Here is a 22,961-nt window from a genome sequence, read left to right on the forward strand (position 1 = left end):
CTCAGCCGTGGGCTGAGGGCGGCGCTGCGCATGCGCGGCGGAGGGAGGGCGGGCGGTCGCCGTGCGATGACGAGCGAGCCCTGCGCCCGCCGCCCCTGCCCTTCGCTGCCGATGAGGCGGTGCGCGTGGCCCCTGCTGCGGATCCCGGCGCGCGCCGGGCTCGTCCTCCGCCATGGCGGGGCCGGCACCGCCCGCCTGCGCGCCGCCGCCTCTTCCTCCTCGGTCGGCGGGGACGGCAGCTCCCGGGCCCCCGACACCTCGCTCTTCGTGCCCGTGCCGCTGAAGCCAGTCGGCGACGCGGCCGAGGAAGACGTGGGCGCCGAGCTCACGCAGCCCCTCGACAAGGGTGAGTGCGGGCGGCCGTGAGGCGGCGGCCGTCGGGCGGGGGCCCTGAGGCGGCGGGAAGGGGCGGCGCGGGCCTTGGCCGCCCTTTTCCTGCCGGGAGCCGCGGCGTGCTGCCCCTCCGCCCCCGCCTGCGGGGCTGCCTCCTCGGGAGGACTGAGAGGAATTGGCGGGCGTCGTCTGGCCTCCGCCGCTCCTCTTGCCTTGTTTCTCTGGCGAGCAGGGGGGTCTTTACATGCAGCTTGTTTGACCGGTGTAGCTGCTCGTGCCCGCGAAGGTGAAGGCGGGACAGAAGCTGTCAGGTGAGGTTTTTACCAAGGCCCGTTCGGCGTGCCCTGTGTGGGGGAAAAAAATCTGTTGGCCTGTTTCCTCGACTCCCTGTTTCGGCGCAGACAGAATAAAGGTGCGTGGCATGGAGGCAGATCCCACGGCTAAACTGAAATCTTGTGGCATTCCGAAACCATAAATGTATCTGCACTTAGAAGTCATAGTTTTCTCAAAAGTTGGTGTTACAGATGGAAGAGCATCACCTGCTCTAGGTGACCCTGCTTCGGCAGGGGGGTTGGACTAGGTGATCCACAGAGGTCCCTTCCAACCCCTACTATTCTGTGATTCTGCCTGTGTGTGAATGTGCCTAGATCAAAACTGGGCCAAGCATTCAGTATTTCTAGCAATTGGCGATCAGTCTTAGAAACTTAAGTTTAACTTCAGTTAGAAAAGTGTAGGTCTGTTTGTATATTCCTGGGTTTGCACATCTTAAAATATGAGCAGGTAGGCATGAAGTGTAGGTTTCTGTGTATCAGCTGGGAAAGCTGTGTCGAGAGCTACATGCTTCAGTGCCCTTGGTGTTAGGAGAGCTGCTGAGTGCGTCAGAACCAGAATAGGAGTTTGATCTTCAGTCTTGGAGTAGAATAACATCTTTCTCAATGTTTTATGTTTCTCTTCTATCCATCTGCTAGCTATATATCCTGTCATTTTACTTGATGCATTATTTTTTTGACTTTTAAGTGGGAAGAGAGAAGAAATTCTGTAGTTGACTTTTAGATGCTCTACAGTTCTGTTCTTGGATGTCTTGTAATTTTATCTCGAGCCATTGAGTGAGTCGTAACTGCTTTTTCAGTGTTTCCTTTTCTTTAATTATAAACTGTACATCCTGTTCATTCTTCATCCATGTTCAGTCTTATGCTCAGGAAGAGTCTTATTTTATTCAGCTGTGCCAGCATTCTGTCTTTAAAGACTTGATCAATAAGAAACAAGTTCTTGATTCTTTTGATGTCTGGTGATCCCAAAACATTGAGGGTGTAAACGGAAACTTTTTTTCATCACATGTTCTCCTAACTAAGTTTTCTGATGGCATATTATATGTATTAACACTAGGTATAGGAAGCATGGGTAAATGAACTTAATTTGTTCAGAGCCCTTGAGAAAAGAATACCTGGCCCTGACAGCTAAAACACCTGGCTAGGAGGAAAAATTCTGAACAGCTGTAATACAAAAAATCTGCGTTGTTTTCAGGCTTGTCTTTGAGTGTTGGCTTATTAGTAGTGCATTCCTCGGGTACCAACAAATATGAATGGTGGCATCTTACTTGTACATTACTGGTTGTCTTATTTGTTAGATAAACGGTTATACTGGGTTTCTTCAAAGATGCAATTAAATGCTGTGGTAAAATAAATACAGATTCTGTTTGGTCTCTGCTAACTTGTTGAGAGAGAACAAATTGGCTAAAATTATTTATGTTCCCACAGGTGAAAATTAACAACTTCAAACAGTGTGAAGTTCTTTTACGTGAGACTTGCAAGGAATACCAGCCAGGTGGCCAGTATGGTGCTCATCTGGCTTGTTGGCCTCTCTGCTCTCTGTGTTGCTGTCAGTAGTTTTGTATTTTGAAACTTATCAATGATGGTAAAGAGGAAACTGAATGAGATCTTCCTTAGCAAATATAATCCATTCGCTTTTATGAAGTAAATAGTCTGCCTCTGCTTCCCCCCCTCAGATTCTGACCACGCACAGTATTACACATCTATTTTTTTTACCTTTTGAACGAAGATATCGTGTCAGATTCCACTGTCAAATACTAAGCTAGATTCATTAACGAAAAATTTGTGTTTGCAGGCTTTCTGATTACAGCTTGTGAAGAAACGTTGTTACTTACAATATGCTTAATTCCAATGTGAATCATGTTGTTAGCTTGTTACTTGCTGAAGTGAAACAGTGATCGTAGTTTTCACACTAGTCAAACACCGTCAGTATAACAGAAGCCCTTTAGAAGCTCACTTTTGCAAAGCCAGTTTCACAAAACCTTTGTACCAAACCTGCCACTTAACAGCCTGTAGTGGAATTCATTCATGGCTGCATCTGTTTTCTGCGACTTCATAGGAAGTGGGTCCTTACGAGTGATGATGTATGCTTTCGATTTTGATATATCAAGTAGGTTACAGTTAGAAGGAGCTTTGCTTTTGAGCATATCTTACAGGTATTGTGGCAGAATATGTCTTTCTAGCCTTTTATTTCTTTTATGTTAGTAATGTTTCTGATACATTTGTGTGGTGATGATGTCTTTGTTGTGAGAGGCCCAAATGCACAGTGTTATGGGAAACAATAGAACACTATGAAATTGCCATATGATGGAATGATTTAAGATCTAAGTAGGTGTTTTCTAAACCACTTGTATGATTGCCTTATCGAACAAGCTAATTGTTGAGTGACTAGGTTACACATGAGCATGTTATAGTGAAATATAAAAGGAAGAGTTACATTAAAAAAAAAAGGCAAGAAAAAAGAAACAGTGTTAAACTTAGGAGGGTGAAAGGGAACAACAAGTCTGCTCATGCGTGTAGTATCAAAAGAAAGGAGTGTAAAGAGCAATGAGAGAAGACAGGGATGTCGTGAAGGTAGTTGGTCTGCTATCAGTACGGAGAGAGAAAGAGTGGTACCGGGCCTGAATGTTGCCAAGTCAGTGGGCAGCACAAATTAGGTTTGGTTTGACTGTGGGCTTTCTGGTATTGAGATGATCCATTGTCCATTTTTAAATAAATATAAACAGAAGTCTGCAAGGTCAGCAGTTTATGCCATGTGGCTTCACAGAATCCTTGATATGGTGGTTGTTTTGGAGCCCTAATGCTCAGTTATTGTACTGAATGTCCGTCTCGGTGAACCCCAAACAACAACTGTTGTTCCCAGCTGTTCCCAGCGACAGGACAAGGGGCATCGGGCACAAACTGAAGCACAGGAAGTTTCGTCTGAATACGAGGAAGACCTTCTTCCCTCTGAGGGTGACGGAGCCCTGGAACAGGCTGCCCAGGGAGGTTGTGGAGTCTCCTTCTCTGGAGATATTCAAGACCCGCCTGGACAAGGTCCTCTACAGCCTACTGTAGGTAACCCTGCTTCGGCAGGAGGGTTGGACTAGATGACCCACAGAGGTCCCTTCCAACCCCTAACATTCTGTGATTCTGTGATTCTATGGCTTCATGTGTCAGACCATGGGGCTGTGTTTGCTGGTGAGAAATGTGAGCTAAGACAGATGAGGTATTGTCAGCAATTTATTAATCAGAAACAGGAGGTGCCTGAACAAGTGGGTTGGTTAGATGCACAGGGTCACTTGGACTGGACAATAGAAGTCTCATAGTTCTGGAGGAATTTTAAAATAAAGCAGTTCAGCTGACCCAGTGGTAGCATACAGGCTTACTGAAACGGACTGTTGTCATTTCAGATGCAGGAAAATGACTGAAAAGCCTTCCTGCAAATAGGGCTGAAGTGTCTAAATGAATCTGATACTTTGGAGGCTAACTGTGTAGTTTCTGAACTGAACTGCAGAGTCAGGCTGTCTTTTTACACAGAACCTTAAAAAATTCTGCTGAGGAGTCACAGTAGTGGAGGAGTAAGAGCTAAAATACTCTTCTAGAATGAGGAAATGGTAAAAAAAGAGAAATCTTAAAACAGGAGTGAATAGTAATAAGGGTAATTGAAGAGGCAGGACACAAATCTCCCGAGTACGTACCTTGATTGCTAGCTGTTGCTGTAGAAATAGTACTACGTGCAGTTAGATGAAGCTAATGTGGGTGTGCCTAGTTGGACTGTAATGCCAGCTTTGCTTTGTTTTGATATACCTTATTGTTAAGACAAGTATTTGCACTTAGGAAGGATCGTGACCTTGGATGTTGAGGGCTGCGATGGTCACAGTGTCATGTTGCCTTGGATAGTGACAGATGTTCTGGCATTGATCTTTGCGTTGTGAAGTAAGGCCAGTAGGTTGTGAATTTAGCTTCTTGGCTGATGGTATGTTAACTGTTATAACTTCTTATGGAATCTCTGAAGAGAATTTAGTCCAGTGCTTTTTTTAGTGCAGTGTTTTCCAATCTGTCTTTGATTTCTGGGCCTTTAAGCATTTTCTGATGAGAGTATGGATGCCTGTGTAGTAAATGTAAGCCTGTTGACAATGGTGATTAGTTATCTATGCGAACATTTCAGGCTCCAAGTTAATCTGTTAGTAGAGTACTGTAACCATGCACAGGGTATGGGATGTAGCCACTGCTCTTGTGCTTCTGGATTTGCCTGCAGTTGAACTTTGCCGTATTCTTGTCACCTGATGATTTTCATTATGCAAAGTGGTCTCTCTCTGTTCTAGAGCATAGTGTTTTAGAAAGAGAGGCAGTCTTTCAGTAATTTAAGGTGGATCTCATGGGAAGCTTTCCATGTCATGGCAGAGACTTCAAAGAGTTACAGTTAGTTGCAGAGTGTTGCTTGGCAGTGTTGCGTTCAGTGACTTGTGCTGCGTTGTGTATCAGTCCTAGCATTTTATATTATAGGCTTTATAGACTTGAATTTTAAGAATAACATAAGTTTATTAATAGATGCTCATGATATTTGTTAGATTTTTGTGAATTTCCGATCTGTACATGGAGAGGGGACACATTTTTGCCATTGTCATTTAAGTAGCATTTAATGAACTAAATTCAGAGTAAATACAGTTTTGTTGCAACTCTGAACTTGCCTTTTAGGGGAGGGAAAGGGTTTATTAATAGCTTTATAATAAAATATTTCATACAAGCAAATTGAGTAATTTGTGATATATATGAAGAAACTGTTAGGTTTTCTTCTCTCGTCCTTTATTTAACCTGTGAAATAGGAAGAATACTGCATCTGGTTTGCCTGATCTTTCTGGGGAGTGTGTCTTGGAAGCAGTGTGGAGGGAAGAAGGTTTCTCAGGATGTTTAGTAAAAGCTGTAACTGAGTAGTTTAAGCAGATTTATATTTCTCATTAAAACCTGCTGTTTCCTGATAGGTGCCAATACAAAACAAACAAAACCCACCCCAAAACCTTAATTATTTTGTTCCATAACATGTTGGCTGCAGTTTCCCACCTTTATGCTTTCCTGTCAAGTACCAGGGAGAGTGTGTCTTAAATACTGACCTTATCTGCATGGCAATTCTTACTCTGCTGCAGTTTAAGATTGTCCTTTTCCACAATAGGCTCAATCATTGATTGTGTTTAATTTAGGGAGAAATCATTTGAGTCTGTTCAGCATGGCAAAGGTTGCCTCTCTCCAGAGTAAGGAGACTGTCAGCCATGATCTTTGGGCCAGGAGAATGTGATTAAATTTTGAGCAAACTAAAGAAAACGTTACTCTCTTTCTACAGGTGAAGTTCTAAAAAACTTAAATAAGTTCTACAAAAGAAAAGAAATCCAAAGACTAGGAGCAGAAAATGGATTAGATGGTAAGAAAATGTTGTAAGTTTTTTTTTTTGTTTTTTTAATATGAAATCTGTTTCTATTCAGATGTGGTATTAGGTAGATCTGATTGATTGACAGGTTGTCTCTGTCACTCGGTTCAAATAACCTTTATATTTACTTGTAATATCCCATATTAAGGTATAGGTTTCTTAATGGACTACTTCAGTGTTTTGCTGTGTGTTTACAAATATGGTTTTGTGATTCCAGTCACATTCACTTTGTTCCTTTATTTTATAGCTCGCCTGTTTCACCAAGCGTTTATAAGCTTTAGGAAGTATATCATGGAATCCAGTTCTGTGAGTGCTGATTTGCATATTATTCTCAATGATATATGCTGCGGTGCAGGCAAGTATCTGGAGTGCTTGTAAAATAAAATACACATTTTTTTCTTGTTTTTGACTTGTATGCTTAGCTACATACATGTGGACCCCCCTACTATGCTGTAAAAGAGGTTAAAAATCACCACTTCCCTGTCAGAGATATTTATGCCCATCCTATGGATTGTTCTGTCCTTAAATCTTCCTAAGTGGAAACAAAAGAGGTGGATGTCTTAGCAAGAAGCAGTCGATTGTATAGTGTCTGTTCATTGCTGAAGTGAAAACAGTACTGTTCCATTTATTCCTCTCTTGAAAATTCCGTCGTCGCTAGGGGGCACTTTGAGAGCTTTCTCCTGGCCAGGTGGCTTTTGAGTCACAGAGCTGCATTCCCAAGCACTGCTCTGTTTCCTTGTGGCGCTAATAGAAGTGAGTGTTGTTTGCTTGCTTAGTGCTTTGTGTGTTGTAATCAACGGCACTTAACTAAGAGGTGATGCTAGCTGGTAGTGGCAGAAACAGCCTTCTCCACAGTTCGAGCTGCAGAACTTTGGCATAGTGTTAAGGATGGTAATTAAAAGGCTGTAATGGCCATTAGTTTTGTCTTGAAATGTAAATGTGTAGATTTTAAATGTTTGCCATCTTAGGAAATTTAAAATGTCTTTTTATAGTAGTTGTGCATAAAATCTTCCACATATATCCTCTCCTTATTCCACTCCTTTATACTTATATGTGAGAATTGTTTATGTATGCCTTAAAAGTCACGTATACAGGAGTGTAAAGGGTTGTTTATTCTGGCAGTTTTGAAGGTTTTTAGTTGAGTTTTGCTTGTCAAAAGAATGATAATTGAAAATACTACAGTTTTAAAAGTCTTTAATTTTTTCATAATAATTTTGATTTGTTGAGTACTAATTCTCAATTTAAAACAACAACAAACAAAACACTGCTCTTTTTTGTATGTGTGTATGGTTGGTAATAACAGGTTTTTTTGATCCAGATAGTTGTTTGAAATTCTATGAGAGCTGGACAATTGGAGTGTGACCTAAAATGAGACCTTTAAGGCCATGTGTCTACTCTGCAAGCATTCAGAAGAGTGAACCTGGATGTCTCCTCCGAGTTGATTTTTCTGTTTTTGCTTTCTCACCTAAGAATTGGAGACTCACAATTTTGAACCAGCTTCCCAGGTCTTAGTAGCTTAGGGAAGCTGCAAAGTATTCTGTTTTTCTCTGTTTATTCACAAAAGTATTTTAGAACCTATGACTTTATTTTATTCCAAGGCAGGAAGAAAAAGCTAAAATCTTCTTAGGACAGAAAAGCTGTTTCTCATCCAGCTTTTCCTTAGCTTCTCATTTTATTTAGAAGTTCTCTACACATGTAGGCTAACCAGATTGCATATACTGAAATGAGATTTTTTTTTTTATACTATTGTATTTGTATTACAGTTGCTTAATGAATCTGTGTACTCATGTTAGTGTACCTTTCTGCAATTGACATAATTATTGAACTGTGTAGAGAGCCAGAAGCTGAAAGAATTAATCAAAGTGTGTGGTAGAAGTAATAGACCTTTTTTTAAAAGTTTGTTATGAAGATACAGACCTTCAGACAAGCATGCAAATTTTCTTAAAATGATTTGACTTCCAGGTCATGTGGATGATCTCTTTCCATTTTTCTTGAGGCATGCAAAGCAGATCTTTCCAATGCTGGACTGTATGGATGATTTGCGCAAGATCAGTGATTTAAGATTGCCGCCCAACTGGTCAGTGTGTTTAAGTGGTGTTGCAGTGTTTTCTTTTCTTAGTGTCGTAGAATTTCACAGTCTGTGGTCTTAAGCTTTATGATGTAGAATTGCACTGTATTTTCATTTCCATCTCTGTTTTTTACAATAGTTTGTGTCAAGAACTGCTATCTTTGTTACAAGATATGTTGCAATCAGTTAAAGGAAATTAAGATTATATGAGCTATGAAAGCTGCTGAGTTGGTATTGTCTTTCCAGAAAGCTGCCTTTGGGCTCTATCTGTTTGGGAGGTAGCACACCAGAATGTTAAAATGTTAATATACCCAAGGAGAAAGACCACAGTAATGAGAATTATTTTGAACACAGTGTGTGAATTCCACTCTAAATCTCTGAAAGAGTTGTATGATTTAGAGGATGAATGTATAAGACACAGTAACCTTGTTATACTGTCTCTAATTAAGAACTTGATCTTTCTGCTTTCAACATACATTAAAAAGTCTATTAATAAAGTAAATGTTTAAGCTAATTTGCAGTTTCCCCTGAATCAGTATATGGAGCACCAGACACATGTTCAACAGATCTGCTTTTTTTGTGTATGTTGTAGGTATCCCGATGCCAGGGCTATTCAGAGAAAGATAATATTCCATGCTGGTCCTACAAACAGTGGAAAAACTTACCATGCTATCCAGAGATTTTTGTCAGCAAAATCTGGAATATACTGTGGTCCACTAAAACTTCTGGCTCATGAGATCTTCCAAAAGAGTAATGATGCTGTCAGTATGTTGTATTACTTACCCTACATCCTTAGTACTGGGACAGTCTCATGAATGCATGTTTGTAATTGCTTAAGGTACTTTGTGAAGCAGGGTGCTTCAATGGGTGCCTTTGCTTTGCAGTAGTGTCAGCTCATGTGAATACCAGTTGTGCATTTCTGCTTTAGGCGTGCGGAACTGCATTTCCCCAAATGGAACGTCACTTTCCCCAAAGCACATGCCATGCAATCATCCCTGTAACCTGCCTCCATTTTCTTGTTACTTTGCCCTCCCTGGGTTTAGCCAGGCTATACATACTGTTAGCTTTTTCAGTGTGGAAACTGTGACTTCTTGTGCCCATGACCTTTATTTTAGCTTATATGCAAGGAATTACCCTTGCTTAACTCCCCCTAAGCCTTCTGCTTCAAAGTTTCAATGTATTTCACTCAACTATTTAACAAAAAGTTCAGCAGCTTCAGATGGTTGAGTTGAAGAGCAGTGTCCTGTATCAGGTCCCTAGAGGAAGCTTTCATTAGTACGTTTTTTTCATTGCTTCCAGCATCTTTTTGAAGGTTCCTCACACCAGTTCCGGAGTATTACAATAACACAGCAGCATAGTGTGTATGTACAGTAGTGTTTACCAAATGATCTTGTGGTTTCTCTTTTTTTGATAAGTCTATGATTTAGAATTTGTAATTCCTATTATTGGTTTATCAAAGCAACACATAAGAAAGGTTGGCTTGCCCTAGAAGATACCTGTAACATGTACCGCGTAGTGAATGTGGATACCATGTAGTGATGTTCCTTGTTAGTAGAGTTACTGCACTTTTTTTCCCCATGTGTTTCTCTAAGTCTGTGAGGACTTTTAACTTGGCAGATCATGCATCATACGTAGCCTGTGAGGCTTAAATGGCGCTTCCTGCATGCCTCTACAGGTGGCTGTAGATATGGAAGGAGCAGCCATCTGCCTGAGATTCAGCAAGTGTAGAGCTGACAGGGGAATGTGGCCCCTGCTGTCTCTCACAGCTAGTCCGCATGAGCTCTTGCTGGGTGAGTGCAAGGCAGCAGATGAGACACCCAACAGGGCAATCACCAGATGAACTGGAGGAGGCTGGAGCTTGCAAGGCTCCTTCAGTGCTGGGCCTTGCTTTATAAGCCCCTTGTACTACAGTTCTTCTGACAGTTCTTTTGTTGCAGATGTGACAGCTCTAAAATGCTCAGAGGAAGATGTAATCTCCTGCAGGAGCAGGGGAGGGCATCTAATTACAGATACTCCCTCTTCATTGTACCCTTCAGCCTGATAGGACTTAAATACAGGGCATGAGTCTCAAAAGGCTGAGTAGTTATTTTCTGGATAGCTTCCATTATATTGTCTTAGAAGCTACTTTAAGAAATTATTTTTCTTCCCCTTTGGCAAGAGGATTCTGTTATATTAAAGAAACTTAACATGAGTTTTCTGAATTCCTTTAGAATGTGCCATGTGACTTGGTAACAGGAGAAGAGCGTGTGTATGCCAATGAAGATGCCAGACAAGCTCCTCATATTGCTTGTACCATTGAAATGTGCAGCACTAATACGCCTTGTATGTATACGTAATTGTTTCGGTCATATCTATGGTATCTTAATGTATATTATTGCTTGGACTCTGAAGTAGCTGAGCTGTTCCTTTTCACTCTTACTTGAACAATTTCTGAACTATGTTAGAGCAGTTAATAAAACCTGCATCATCTCAGAATAGCTTTTTGGTGGTAGAGGATTAACTTCATTTGAGTAGGCTTTTTCAGAAAGCCTTAGAATTTCTTCCTGTGTTGTATTGCTGCTCTAGATTCTCTTCCTTGGTGCATCATATTTTTGTTTTTGGTTTTAAGATGAAGTTGCTGTGATTGATGAAATTCAGATGATCAGAGATCCTGCCAGAGGATGGGCTTGGACAAGAGCCCTTCTAGGTAAGCTTGTTTGTGTTGACAATGAACTAGTTTAATGTGACGATAAATGGCACATTAAATTCAAGCTTAGCAGTCAGTATATTCATAAGTGGTTACAATACGTGATGCAAAATAAAAGCGAGTATTGTTTCTTCATATATTCTCACAGCAAGTCAGAGCGATACTCTGCCTCAAAGGGTTTGTCTGTATGGCAGCAAGTTACCTGTCATGCTTTACTTAATGAATGTTTTTTAAAATTTTTATTCTCTAAGTTATACAGGTGCCTCTTTTGCTTCCTTTGATAATACAGAGTATTTGTGTTGTTACACCATGCTGTCCTTTTACATTGATTGTTTCCTAGAAGTATGCTTTTTTATATAATGAACACAATTTTTCAGAGGTTTTGTTATGAAGAAATACTGTTAGATGTATGGCAACATGTTGAACATTAAGTATTGTATAGTGTTCATTTCAAATGGCTCATTTATAGAGCTGCATTGATCTGTTAAATTCGTAGAAAAATGCTTCTTCTGATAATTCTAGAATTTTTCAAGAAGCATTTTTGAAACTCATTTTTCCTCAGATTTTGACCAGAATTTTGGAATCTTATATATCCCCCACCCCTTCCCTTCACTGCCCTTGATGCTAATTTTAACAGGATGATTTGTCATACTTCCCCTACCTCCTGGTTTTTTTCCCTTTTTCTGTTCTGACTGCATTAGAGATGTATTCATAATTTTAGAAGTTCATGCAGAAAGCAAAGCTCTTCAGTTCTGCTATGGTTAGGGGATTAGTAAAACATTAGTAGTAAATAAAACATACTCAAGGGTACCTCTTGTTTTGGCTGAGAGGGTGCAACAAAGTATTAGCTGCTCTGGTTATCATACTAATGGATTTCCAAACATCACTTGCTGATATGAGATCAAGAGCAGCTCTAAGGAAGTAGTGTGTTGTGGGAGAGGCTTTAGGTACTGATTTGGGATGTTGAAGGAGGTGAAATACAGTCCTAATTGATGTGTTTAGCAATCAAAATGTAATTTTTAGGCAACTTAAAAGTCAGCTAAAGCTAAGGTTGTCTATAAATACGCAACATTTTGCATTTTGTTTCATTGGATCTTGTTCAGGACTCTGTGCGGAAGAAATCCATGTGTGCGGAGAAGCTGCTGCTATTGACTTGGTGACGGAGCTCATGTACACTACAGGGGAGGAAGTTGAAGTAAGTTTTTTAATTCTATAAAGTTACGGACAGAACACCAGGTTCTACTTGCTGGAAAACAGGAAGAAATTTAGGGTCTTTTAGGAGTATCACTGATCGAAGTTATTCTTGCAGGAGTTTGTGTTAAAATGTTTCTTAACTCCTATAAACCGAAGAAGATGTTGCAAAGCTGTTTTGTTTTTGTTTTTTTTAATAGTGGTATTGTTTTGCTTAAAGATGATAAGTGCTCTGCTGAGTTCTCCTTAGGGAATGCTACAGTTGTTTAGGTGCTTTGTTTATAATTCTGTTTGTCCTGGAGGGCGCAGTGCCCTCAAGTTTGCTGAGGTTACTGGATCTATTGATAGTTATTCTCCGTATGATGAGGAAAAGAGTTAAAAGAGCCAACACCTCCAGAAGAAAGTGATCGAAAGATCTCTGAAAGCCAACTTCACTGTCATAAGTATTTTTTTTTCCTTGGGAAGATTCCTTTGTGAAGAGTATTTAAAAACATAAAATTTGGTCCTAAGAATGTCCAGTCTGCATAATTTCCTGGTGAATTAGCTGTAGCTTTGTATATATATGTGCATGGTGGGGCATGTAATTCTGAAAGGGGAACGAGTTACAGCATTCAGATGATGGAGTGAAAACAGACACTCATTTCTTGGTAGAATTGCTATGTAGCCTGTATACTTCTTTTCTTGAATCTAGCTCATATGTAAAAATACAAAGTTCTTCTGTTTCTTGAAGAGGCCATATAGTTCTCAGCTTGGGAAGTCCTGCAAGTATGCAAGTGCATAAGGTGTATGTCACCTTCTCCCCAGTAATTATCCCTTCAGGACTGCGAGAGGTCCCTCAGTGTTACGAACAATTGTGATAATAATCATGCTGGCTGATATTCCACAGAAATTTTTTCATTTAAAAACATACTGTCTTTGATGACAACTTTGATTCTAGGTCCGAAACTACAAGAGGCTCACTCCTCTTACTGTGCTGGATTATGCCTTAGAATCTTTAGATAACCTCCGTCCTGGGGACTGCGTTGTCTGTTTCAGTAAGAATGACATTTATTCTGTCAGTCGACAAATTGAAGCCAGAGGATTAGAATGTGCTGTCATATATGGCAGTCTGCCACCAGGTAAAGCACTCTTCCTTTTATTTTTAAGGGAAAGCTTCTTGCTGCTTTCTTAGAAAAACTTTTAAAATGAAGCAGTACAAGTTTTCGTAGTTTTGCGTCTCTCTCTAGTTAGAGAAAGTAATTAACTTTGGTTGACTGGTGTTTTGCTCTTGGGATTAGACCTTCATTATGTACTTAATATTAATCTTTAGATAGATGTAATTAAATGAGGCCTATCCACAGCTTCAAGAGTTATTTAAATCCCTCCTGCCTCTTTCCCCCAACAACAGCCAAATATCAGTCAAATACCTTTTTTTTTTCTCAGCCTATTATAAAGGCATCAGGCTTAGTCATACATTGTTTTGTAAGAAGAGTTTGCTATGGGAAGTGTTTTGTCATTCTGTTTTAGGAACAAAACTTGAACAGGCAAAGAAATTCAATGATCCTGATGATCCATGCAAAATTTTAGTTGCTACAGATGCGATTGGAATGGGACTCAATTTGTAAGTACTTGGAGCAAGTTATGGTACGATAAATTTTATTTATTTATTTATTTATTTATTTATTTTCAGGTACGATACAGCATTGATTTCCATGCTTGTTTCTCCCCACTGTGGCTAATTTGACTAGATAGCTGCTATGTCCAGATAGCACAGTACATACATGTTAATTCGGAAGTAGTGGTCAATTTGATTGGGTAGAACTAAGCTTTAGTTTTAGAAGTGATTCTAAGAATTAAATGGCTCACTTGGCCTAATTCTGTGTGATAGTAGGCACTGTTAAGGTCCTTTCAGTTTGCTGGAGTCAGATGTGCTAGGTTGCCAGAGTATCAGTCTCTTGCATTTCTGAAATTTAGAGTAAATTCAGTCTGTTTCAGGTGTATTTTGTTGCTGAAGGCGATGCAGTCGCGTTGCTAGAAACTACTGAGGCAGATGATGATGAATGGATAAGGGCCCTATTAGAACACAGTTGATGTGTGTAGGGATGATAATTCTCCTGCAACTAACCAGTAGTCTTATGCTGCCCTCTTGAATATACTGTGTCCGTAAGTAGCATCTGTGGTCTCTTAATTTATACAGGGGAAAAAAGCTAAAAAAAACCCCAAAAACCAACAAACCCAAAACTTTCATTCTTCTGTGGTAGGTTGTGTATTGGAAATAATGTGCACAAAAGGATTCCTCTTTGTTTTTGTTCAAATATTTCAGGTGTATAAAAAGAATAATTTTTAACTCTATAGTAAAGCCAACTATCAATGAGAAGGGAGAGAAGGAAATAGACTCCATCACAACTTCTCAGGCTCTACAAATCGCAGGCAGAGCTGGGCGTTATGGCTCATCCTTCAAACAAGGAGAAGTCACTACAATGCATCGTGATGACCTTGTGCAGCTGAAGGAAATTTTGAATGAGCCTGTGCGCCCTGTGAAGGTGAGAGGCTCAGTATGGAGTTTGTACAGATGTGATTTGGAGCTGTTTTACTGTATTCTGATCACAGATTATTTTTCCTTGTGTCTGTTCACAAGTTAGTAATAAAAATGGATTGTGTCACCCAGGAGTGAGTTTGAATATACGTTCCTTTTGGAGGCTTGCAATGTTTCTTTTATATTGAAGCTAGTCTTTTAAGAATTAAAAGCTCAAACACAAAAGTTCTTAAGTTCCAGATAAGTGTGCTGAGTAAACTGGACTCTGTAGGGTGCATTGGTTTCTTGCATTTTGTCTTTCTAGATTTTGTTTCTGATGCACTAACTTCAGAACAATATTGAGAATTAATGGAAATTTTTTTCTTTGTCTTCCCTTTAGGCAGCTGGCCTACATCCTACTCCTGAGCAGATAGAAATGTTTGCTTATCATCTCCCTGATGCCACTTTATCCAACCTTATTGTAAGAATGATCAAAATACCAGCTTCTGCTTTAAAAATTAAGCATTACTTACAATCACTGCTTTTGTACAAATATGCACTTTGGGAATGTAACAGCCAGCCTTGTGTGTATCTTTTATCAGGTGGATTCTTCTCTCTACCACAGCAGTGACTGCAAATACACTTAGAATGCTTAACCTTTCTATGTTATAATAAACTTGAAAGCTGTTGAAGTGTATAAATATGTTTACACGTGTTGAAGGGTGTGCAACAACATTTTCATTTCACCTTTCCAGTATTTTAAATGTAGACTTTTTGGTCTGAGGCTGAAAATATTAGAAATTGAAATTTTGATAAACTTACTTGAAAATTCCTGGGAAACTGAGCTGGTCATGTCAGATTTCTGTACATCTGAGAGCTACCTGATTATTTTTTCCTGATTCTGTAGACTTTATGGTGAAACAGTGTCTGCTTAACTGTGAGAAAACAGATTTTGTGGGATCTACTTGATTTCATCGTTAGCATATTTCATGGATAGTAGAATTTTTAGAAGTATCTAAACCTGTTAAAGTAGAAATTAAGCTCCCAGTGCTGTGTTTAAAAAATAGTGTTACAGTTTTTAGTACACTGAGAAATTCTTAGCAGCTTTCATGGATGTAAATATGTATTATTGTTCTCTGCTGATGTGCTGTCGTGTAGCAAAGTGTATGATTTCTAACTTCAAGGTAGAAGATTATACTTGGAGACCTCTTGGAAGACTTAGGCTGGTAGGGTAACAGCACATCTTTAAAATTTTACTATTGAGAATTTCTGGGGTAGCATAGAAGTATTAAGATAAAGAAAACCCATGTTATTGATCTCTTAAATATTCAGTCACATATTTAATTAAGAAGCTGAGTGTTTCTTTGAAGATCTTTTTAAAAATCTTTCAAAGATTTACACTGGAGAGATAATTTTGGGGGCCCATAAAAATTCCCACTGCAAAGTGCAGTGGCATCTGCTGTTTTTCCAAACCTTGAATATATTTCAGGTATTCTTTGAACTCCTCTGTTGCAATGCCGTATTTCTCTTGTGATTTCTTTCTTCCTAAAATAGGTCTGTTGCTGACATTGGGTTAAAAATACCTCAGTTACTGAATTTTACGCTGTAAAATTACCTTTTTGGGTCATGCTAAGTGACAAACCTAGAACAAGTTCTAAACAGTAGTAACTGGTTCCTGTGATGGGGTTCGTTGTAACTAAAATGTATACTTCCATAACACTGTTACTTAAGCATTTTCAACTAGTGCCCTAAGTAAAGCATAGTGTGTTATGTCTTCTCTTCTGATGCTGTGTTAAAGAATTTAATGAAAATCCTGTTAAAAAAATAGAGGGAATGCCCTTGCCCTCTTTTATATTACTGTGGTCATATTTGGTATGTTTAACTGTTCTTTCAGTATAACTAGCTTTGAAACACTAAATAATTTTTTGGTTTGGTAATACAAAGTTTAACAACCCTCTCCTGTAATAACATCCTCTTCATTTGGTTATATTTTCACAGGATATTTTTGTGAGTCTGTCACAAGTCGATGGGCTTTACTTTGTCTGCAATATTGATGACTTTAAATTTCTAGCAGATATGATTCAGCACATTCCACTAAATTTGCGATCACGATATGTCTTCTGCACTGCACCCTTGAACAGAAAAGAGCCTTTTGTGTGTACCACATTGTTGAAGGTCAGTTATTTTTTTTTCCTTCAAAAAATATAGCATTTATATTGGAGCAAGCGAGTCTTGGTGCACTGAGACTGTATCTAGCTGCTATATTGCAGGTTTTGGCATTAGATCATCTGAGAGCATTCTTAAAGTGCTCATAGGTAGTAACATAAAATAGCTGGAGAGAGATATATATATATATTTTTTTTTTTAATAAATTACATTCTTCACCATTTTTATTGGCCAGAGCTTTTGACTTCTGAAGAGTGGTTCTTATTTTGTGATGTAAATTAAAATTTGGACAGCTTTTCTGCTGTTTATCTAAGAGAATCCTACTGCTTGCCTTGCAGGTGATCTTTGAATTGGGAGAGATCAGGATTGTGTTACATAGTCACTTGTGCACTGTTCAGCTTTGCGCTATGGTGTGTCTAAAAGTAGTCTTTAAAAATCAAGATACTGCTGCTTCAAGGTGTCAGCTTGTCAACAAAAGAAAAGAATGTGGGATTAAGTGTGACTGCTGATGTTATAATACAGTTGCGTAGAATTAAAACCCCAGAAAATACAGTGCTGTAAGTTGCCCTGAGAATTACATCATTTCACTTTTCAGGCCTGTGTGAACTGTTTTCCACTGTGCCCCCTGAGTGTTTATTTTGAGGAATTTGTAGTCAGCTGATTTCAGTTTTTCGGGATTAATAACTTTGGGACTGTTACTTTGTTAGACAATGTCACTTTTGTCCCCTCAGAGACTGTATTAGACATTTTTAATAAAATAGTGTGAAAATTAAACTAATGTGGTGCCTTCAGGTCAGATATTAGACCCATACTTTTCAAAGATGGCTAATAACGTTCTTTAAAAGTTGAGTGAGTGATTTAAAGAGTTGAAAAAAAATGTGCCTCATTAAGAAAATGCTGAGCATTCGGATCCCAAGTAATGCAGGTGCAGAAGGGGCATATTGTGATGTTGGAGAGAGGTAGGCTGTTGTGAGTGCCTGTGTGAATTTAAGCCCCATTCCTTGTCAAAAAAAAAGAACTTCTGCTATCAGCCACTTAGGAAGCAGTTATTCCAAGTCACCAGCACTCCTGAAAATTTTAGATTTAAACCTTATTTGGCTTGTTTATCTCTTAGTAAAAAAGCTGAGATGTCTGGGTTTCAGAAGTGCTGATTCTAGTGCAGATTAATCTGTTTGGGTTGTGAATAGTGTGTTTCCTAAGTCGGGAACACATTTAACACTTTCTTGACCTTGGAAATTTTGAAACAAGATAATTAACAGAATAGGAGCATCAGAAGAAAAAAAGACAAAGTCCATCTGCTTTGCTATACGAAATAGTATTCCTTCAGTGTTATTCTTTTCTGGATACCTCTGATGTTTGGTGCTTAACTGTGCGTGGCCCATGGACAAATTGTGTTAATGAGGCCCTGGAAAGGAGAGAGGACTCCTGTGTTGAGTTATTAAGTAAAGGAATGTGTGGCATTTGGGCTGTGTAAAACAAAGCAGGTATTTTCTGAAGTACTCTGTGTATACAGACTCAAAGGAATTTTAACTCCTTTAGGATTTCTTCTTTCCTGACTGAGGACTTCTCTGAATCTGCTTGTTTTTCAGTTTGCAAGACAGTTCAGTAGAAATGAGCCTCTGACGTTTGACTGGCTCTGTCGGCACACCAAATGGCCGTTAGCCGCTCCAAAGAACATCAAAGAACTAGTACACCTTGAAGCTGTTCATGATGTGTTTGACCTCTATCTGTGGTTAAGGTATTGTCTTTGTGCTTGAAAGTTGTTTTTATTTTTTCCTGATATGTATGACTTACAGTCCTAGAAAAGCAGTGTCTTAAAGCCCATGTGTATGTGGTGCAGTATGGGCTCCTTTGGCTCTTGAGAGGATCTTGACAAGTGTAAATGTAGCTATGTTGTGGGAGCAAGTTGTGGGTTCGCCAGAGAACAGTTTATGACTGACAGATGAAGTTAGAAAACAGGTGATGCTGGACTGGAGCAGCTGAAATGCCACTTAAAATACAGTGGCCTTCCAATGCAACACGTAATAAATTTTTTTTTTTTTACTTTACACAGTATGTATCTCATTTTTTGTCCAAGTCAGCAGTTCTTTCGTGAAAAGGTTCAATTGTGTGTTGTTTTGCCTCTCTTCAGTTACCGCTTCATGGATATGTTCCCTGATGCTGTCCTTGTAAGGGATATCCAGAAAAAACTAGACGACATTATACAAGTTGGCGTCTGCAACATCACGAAGCTGATCCGAGCTTCACAATCTGTAGCTGCTCCTGGCACAGCAGAAATTGTGTCAGAAGACTTTCCTCTTTCAAGGACTAAGAGGGATACCAGGGCGGTTTCAGACCGTCATGGTGCAAAATCCACAGAGGCACTCTCTGTTGCAGTGGACGTTCTGGGAGAAAGACGAGCAAAGAACTTGAGAGCTTACCGGTCTGCTACAAGGCAGGAGGATCTGAAAAGCCGTGGACGTGGATCTCTTGCCAACAGATTGCTGCGTGAAGGACTTCTAACACAAGAAATGCTGAGACAGCTGGAGAGTGAGTGGCAGGATCAGCACAGGAATGGTAGATATGGCCTTGGTTCAAAAAGAGATGATCAGAGCAGTTCAAAGGAAATGGGGAAAAAGAAAAAGTAGAACCATGTCCGAATTATGTTCAGTTTTTATTCATAAAATAAAATACTATTTTAATAAATTCTTTGGCATTTCATGTTTACACTGCTGCAGCTCTTTAATGTTTTTCCTTCTCCTGTGACCAGCTGAAGCACTCAGAGAAATGGACTCTTAAAATCTCAGAGGCCAGAAGTTTGCTTTTACCGGTCAGCTGTATGCTTTTTCAGTCACAGTGTTCATCACAAGTGTATGATCTGCTGCTGTGTGAAAACTTGAACTTGATGTCTTCTTGCAAGGTAGCCTCACATTGTTAATAAACATCAGATATTTCACTAGTAATGAATTAGCTACTCATTCCAACCCTCCCCAAAGGGCAGAGTTTAACAGATAACGAACAAGTAATGAACAACCTGGCAGCAAATCAGGTCAGAATGGTGATAGGAGTCATGCGCCTCTAACCTCTGCATGGTGTTAAAATGTGGAAGTAGGTGAAAAGCATTTGTGTTAATGCATTAGGGAATGATGAAATTCTGGCCACAGGAATTCTTGAGTAAATTCCAATTCTGTCATCTGTAGGGATAATTACTGAAACAAAGCAAAATCTGTCCTTGCTTTTTAAATTGTATTCTTTCTCATAGGAAAAGCTCATCACACTGATTCAGGCAAAGTTGGGGGAGGAGGGTGAAAAAAAGTTGGATTATGACTTTTGAGGGTAAGGAGTAGATGTTAGGGGCATAGGTGTAATTTATTTACTTCTGAGAAATTCAGGTGTCTGTGTCTCCTTCACTTGTCTAATTCAGTTTCATACAAATTATTTTGTTCTGTTGCACTTCATAAATGTGTTTTTGCTTCATATGCCAGTTTGTTTGTGATATCTGAGTTTTGAGATGAGGCATAAAATATTTTGTTTAAGCTTACATAGCTTATAGTTTAAGTAACAGCTTGCGGGTTGATATTTGTGCCAGTAGCATTTCTACATACCTGTTTTATTGTGGCTATCATAAACTGGAAAAGTTAGGTGCTCACACATGAAGGAAGGTTTAAATTGTTGGAACTAAATTCTTGGGAAAAGGACTTTTTTTTTTCATGATGCAGTGTCACTGAATAAGGTTTAAGGCAATGCACTGCCAGGCTATGCCTCTTGCGTACACGTGCAAAGGCTCTGTCATTTGTTTTCAGTGTGAGTGGCTTCAAGGTATGCTTTTGACCTTCCAGTAGGGATACTGGAGAGTGGAAAGAATCAGATGCTGAAACTGCTGTGTGTTCACAGAAATGGGTTTCAGCGCTAGGACATGTTGGTGGGCCTGCCTGAGGAGAATAATGCTGCAGCAACCATACTTCTGGTGTTGGCTATATACAGGTCTGCAGATCCTGCTTGTATTAATGTTGGGATACTTGTAAACACCAGGTTGAATTACACTGTCTCAAATACCTGACTTCCTAAAATGAGCAACCACATATTTCTGCAGGTTGAAAGTTTGCGCTGAATCCTCTTTGCTTCCTACTAGTATCAATCCATTAAGGAGCTGTGCAGAAACAAGTCTGTGGCAGTTTGAATAATGTTTTTAACAGCTGTTTTCAGTGTATTTCATGTACTCTTCCCCATTATTTACTAAAAAGCAAGCAGTGCGTGAATATTTCTAGTCCACATGATCTCCTGCTGATTTCAGTACCAGACTGGTGGGGAGGGAAAGTTTTAGGTCCTTCCTCTGCAAAGCCCCGTGTTTCTTTCCTTCCCCAAGAAAAACCAGGCAGCTATGTGTGGCAATGGCCATGTGAATGTTGTGAATTTTCTGCTTTGCGGATGAGTAATTCTGCTTTGCTTTCCCGGAGTCCTGGCAGCCTCTGCTTAACAGCAAGATGACTTGCACAGAATGTGAGCTTGCAATTAACCCTTACAAATGTATTCCTTTTGATACTATTCAAAAAGCTTATGTGATGTGGATTGCGTGATTGAGCAGTATCAGTTGCCACCTTGTGTCCTTTGCACTTGACAGACTTGAAGGGAAGTTGTAGTTGCCCAAGCCTGCAGATGGGTTATGACAGCATGCATTTTCCCACTTCCCTCTTGGACTGCAAACTCCTTACTGAATTTGCAAACCACTGTTTAAAACCACACTTGGGCAAGGATGACTCCTCTGTTTTCTCTCCCCCAGTCCATGTGGGGTTGGGTTGTAAGAGGCCTACATTGCTACTGTACTTTGCTTCTCATCTGTTTTGATGAATTCATGCTTTAATTGTATGCTAAGCTGCATACTACCGTATATTTTTGAGCAAGGAAAGAGTGGCTAGGACTTCAGGGTATAAGCTAGCCTTGTGTTTGAGCAGCAAACCTTGCAATAAGGAAGCTAAATGGCTATAAGCATTCTTTTTTGTATTTTGCTGGGATTAGCACTTGGCTTAACTCATTGCTTGTTTCCATAGTGACTCTGTAGTAACTGTTTTAAGAGCGCTGAAGTTTATTCAGGCGTTTCCAGGCTGACTTTTTATGAAAGTTTTCTTTTCTTCTGAGCAAATGGTGTGGCTGTCATTGACTCCGATTAGAATGGCTGCCAAATTGGTCCCATGCAGTACAATCCGGACTGGTGTGGTGCAAAGCTATGCCAGCTGCACATTTTTAACATGCCCTAGGGGAGGATTGAGTGGCCTCTTGTTCTTCATGGGGCTGTGCTGAAACTTTTTGTTTTTAAACAACATCAACAACATTGTTCACTTGATCTGGGAATCGCATTTGCAAAACTGTTTATTTCAGGTGTTTAGATTTCTAGATTAATTTCAGGCATCCAAGTTACAGATGTTTGGAAGTTTATTGATTTCAGATTTTTTTGTGTGTGTATTTATTTGTTATGCTTGAAATGTTAAATGCTGATTGTAACAGCACTACTCGGTAAAAGCCTTCTTTCTCTTAAGCCAGTGTGCTCTTTCCTGTCTGTGCTGTCTCTAGCTCTTCTAAATAGTGTCTATCCTTGGAGTGGATTTTCCAGTCAGTCCCCTCAGGTGTTCTGCCTTGTTTTACAGCCTGATGTTGCCCTAGGAGAGGCATATGCAGGACGAATGCGGGGACACCTTTCTGTTCGGGGGTTTGAAAATTGTGGGAGTATGATGGGGAACAAAACTGCTGCTACTGGGAGGGGAAATGTGTTCTAAGGGTTAGTCTTGGGAGCATAAGCTATAACGAAGACATCTTTCTCCTGATGACTCACCTGTAGCCTTGTCCACTGTCTCTTTCTTAACCTGGGTGCCAGAGTCAGCAACCAGCATTGCTACTGCCTCCGATACCTCACCAAACATAGATGCGTTTCTCCAGAATAAAATGCTTATTAATACGATAGCTCTTTCTGGAGGTAACTGGTGTGTGTTTAGTTGATGTACTCAGACATTTATCTGAATTTCACCATTGTAGCTGTGAGCTCCTTTTCTCTGCAGGCCTTTGACTGCAAGGCTATGGGAGGCAAGTGGGCTACATGAGCACCAGCCTCTTCAGGATTCTCTGTTGTGCCTTGAGACAGGATTTGGAGGGAGAACTGCAGGAGAAGAAAGTAGGGAGAGGGATATTACAACTTTGAAGTCTTGTTGGCCCTTGGCAAGGGGGGAGGGAGGATTTGTGACTAACTTGCATTGGATGCAGCTCTGACAAGGGGAAAGACCAACATTGCCTCACGCCTCCAAACTGGAGGCAGTTGGTGC

The 22,961-nt window shown here is 39.9% G+C and overlaps 1 protein-coding gene across 1 annotated transcript; it reads left to right on the forward strand.

Annotated features, from left to right (window-relative positions):
• Positions 1-111: 111 nt before the first annotated feature.
• SUPV3L1 (Suv3 like RNA helicase) lies at positions 112-22,162 on the forward strand. Its single transcript, XM_075423133.1, has 15 exons — positions 112-346; positions 5,983-6,060; positions 6,314-6,421; positions 8,029-8,143; positions 8,727-8,895; positions 10,345-10,456; positions 10,743-10,820; positions 11,924-12,015; positions 12,949-13,129; positions 13,518-13,611; positions 14,314-14,533; positions 14,906-14,986; positions 16,504-16,680; positions 18,261-18,409; positions 18,803-22,162. The coding sequence occupies exons 1-15, from the start codon at positions 112-114 to the stop codon at positions 19,296-19,298; spliced, it is 2,385 nt and encodes a 794-aa protein (XP_075279248.1). The 3' UTR covers positions 19,299-22,162.
• Positions 22,163-22,961: the final 799 nt, after the last annotated feature.

Source organism: Opisthocomus hoazin, chromosome 6 (genome assembly GCF_030867145.1).
Source record: "Opisthocomus hoazin isolate bOpiHoa1 chromosome 6, bOpiHoa1.hap1, whole genome shotgun sequence".
NCBI lineage: Eukaryota > Metazoa > Chordata > Aves > Opisthocomiformes > Opisthocomidae > Opisthocomus > Opisthocomus hoazin.

Bases quoted from the DNA above. Each gene is read 5' to 3' on its own strand.
- SUPV3L1 (XM_075423133.1), top strand. From the start codon at position 112: ATGAGGCGGTGCGCGTGGCCCCTGCTGCGGATCCCGGCGCGCGCCGGG. The intron at 6,422-8,028 runs GCAAGTATCTGG...TTTGACTTCCAG, and splicing joins TGATATATGCTGCGGTGCAG to GTCATGTGGATGATCTCTTT. The intron at 14,987-16,503 runs GTAAGAATGATC...ATATTTTCACAG, and splicing joins CCACTTTATCCAACCTTATT to GATATTTTTGTGAGTCTGTC.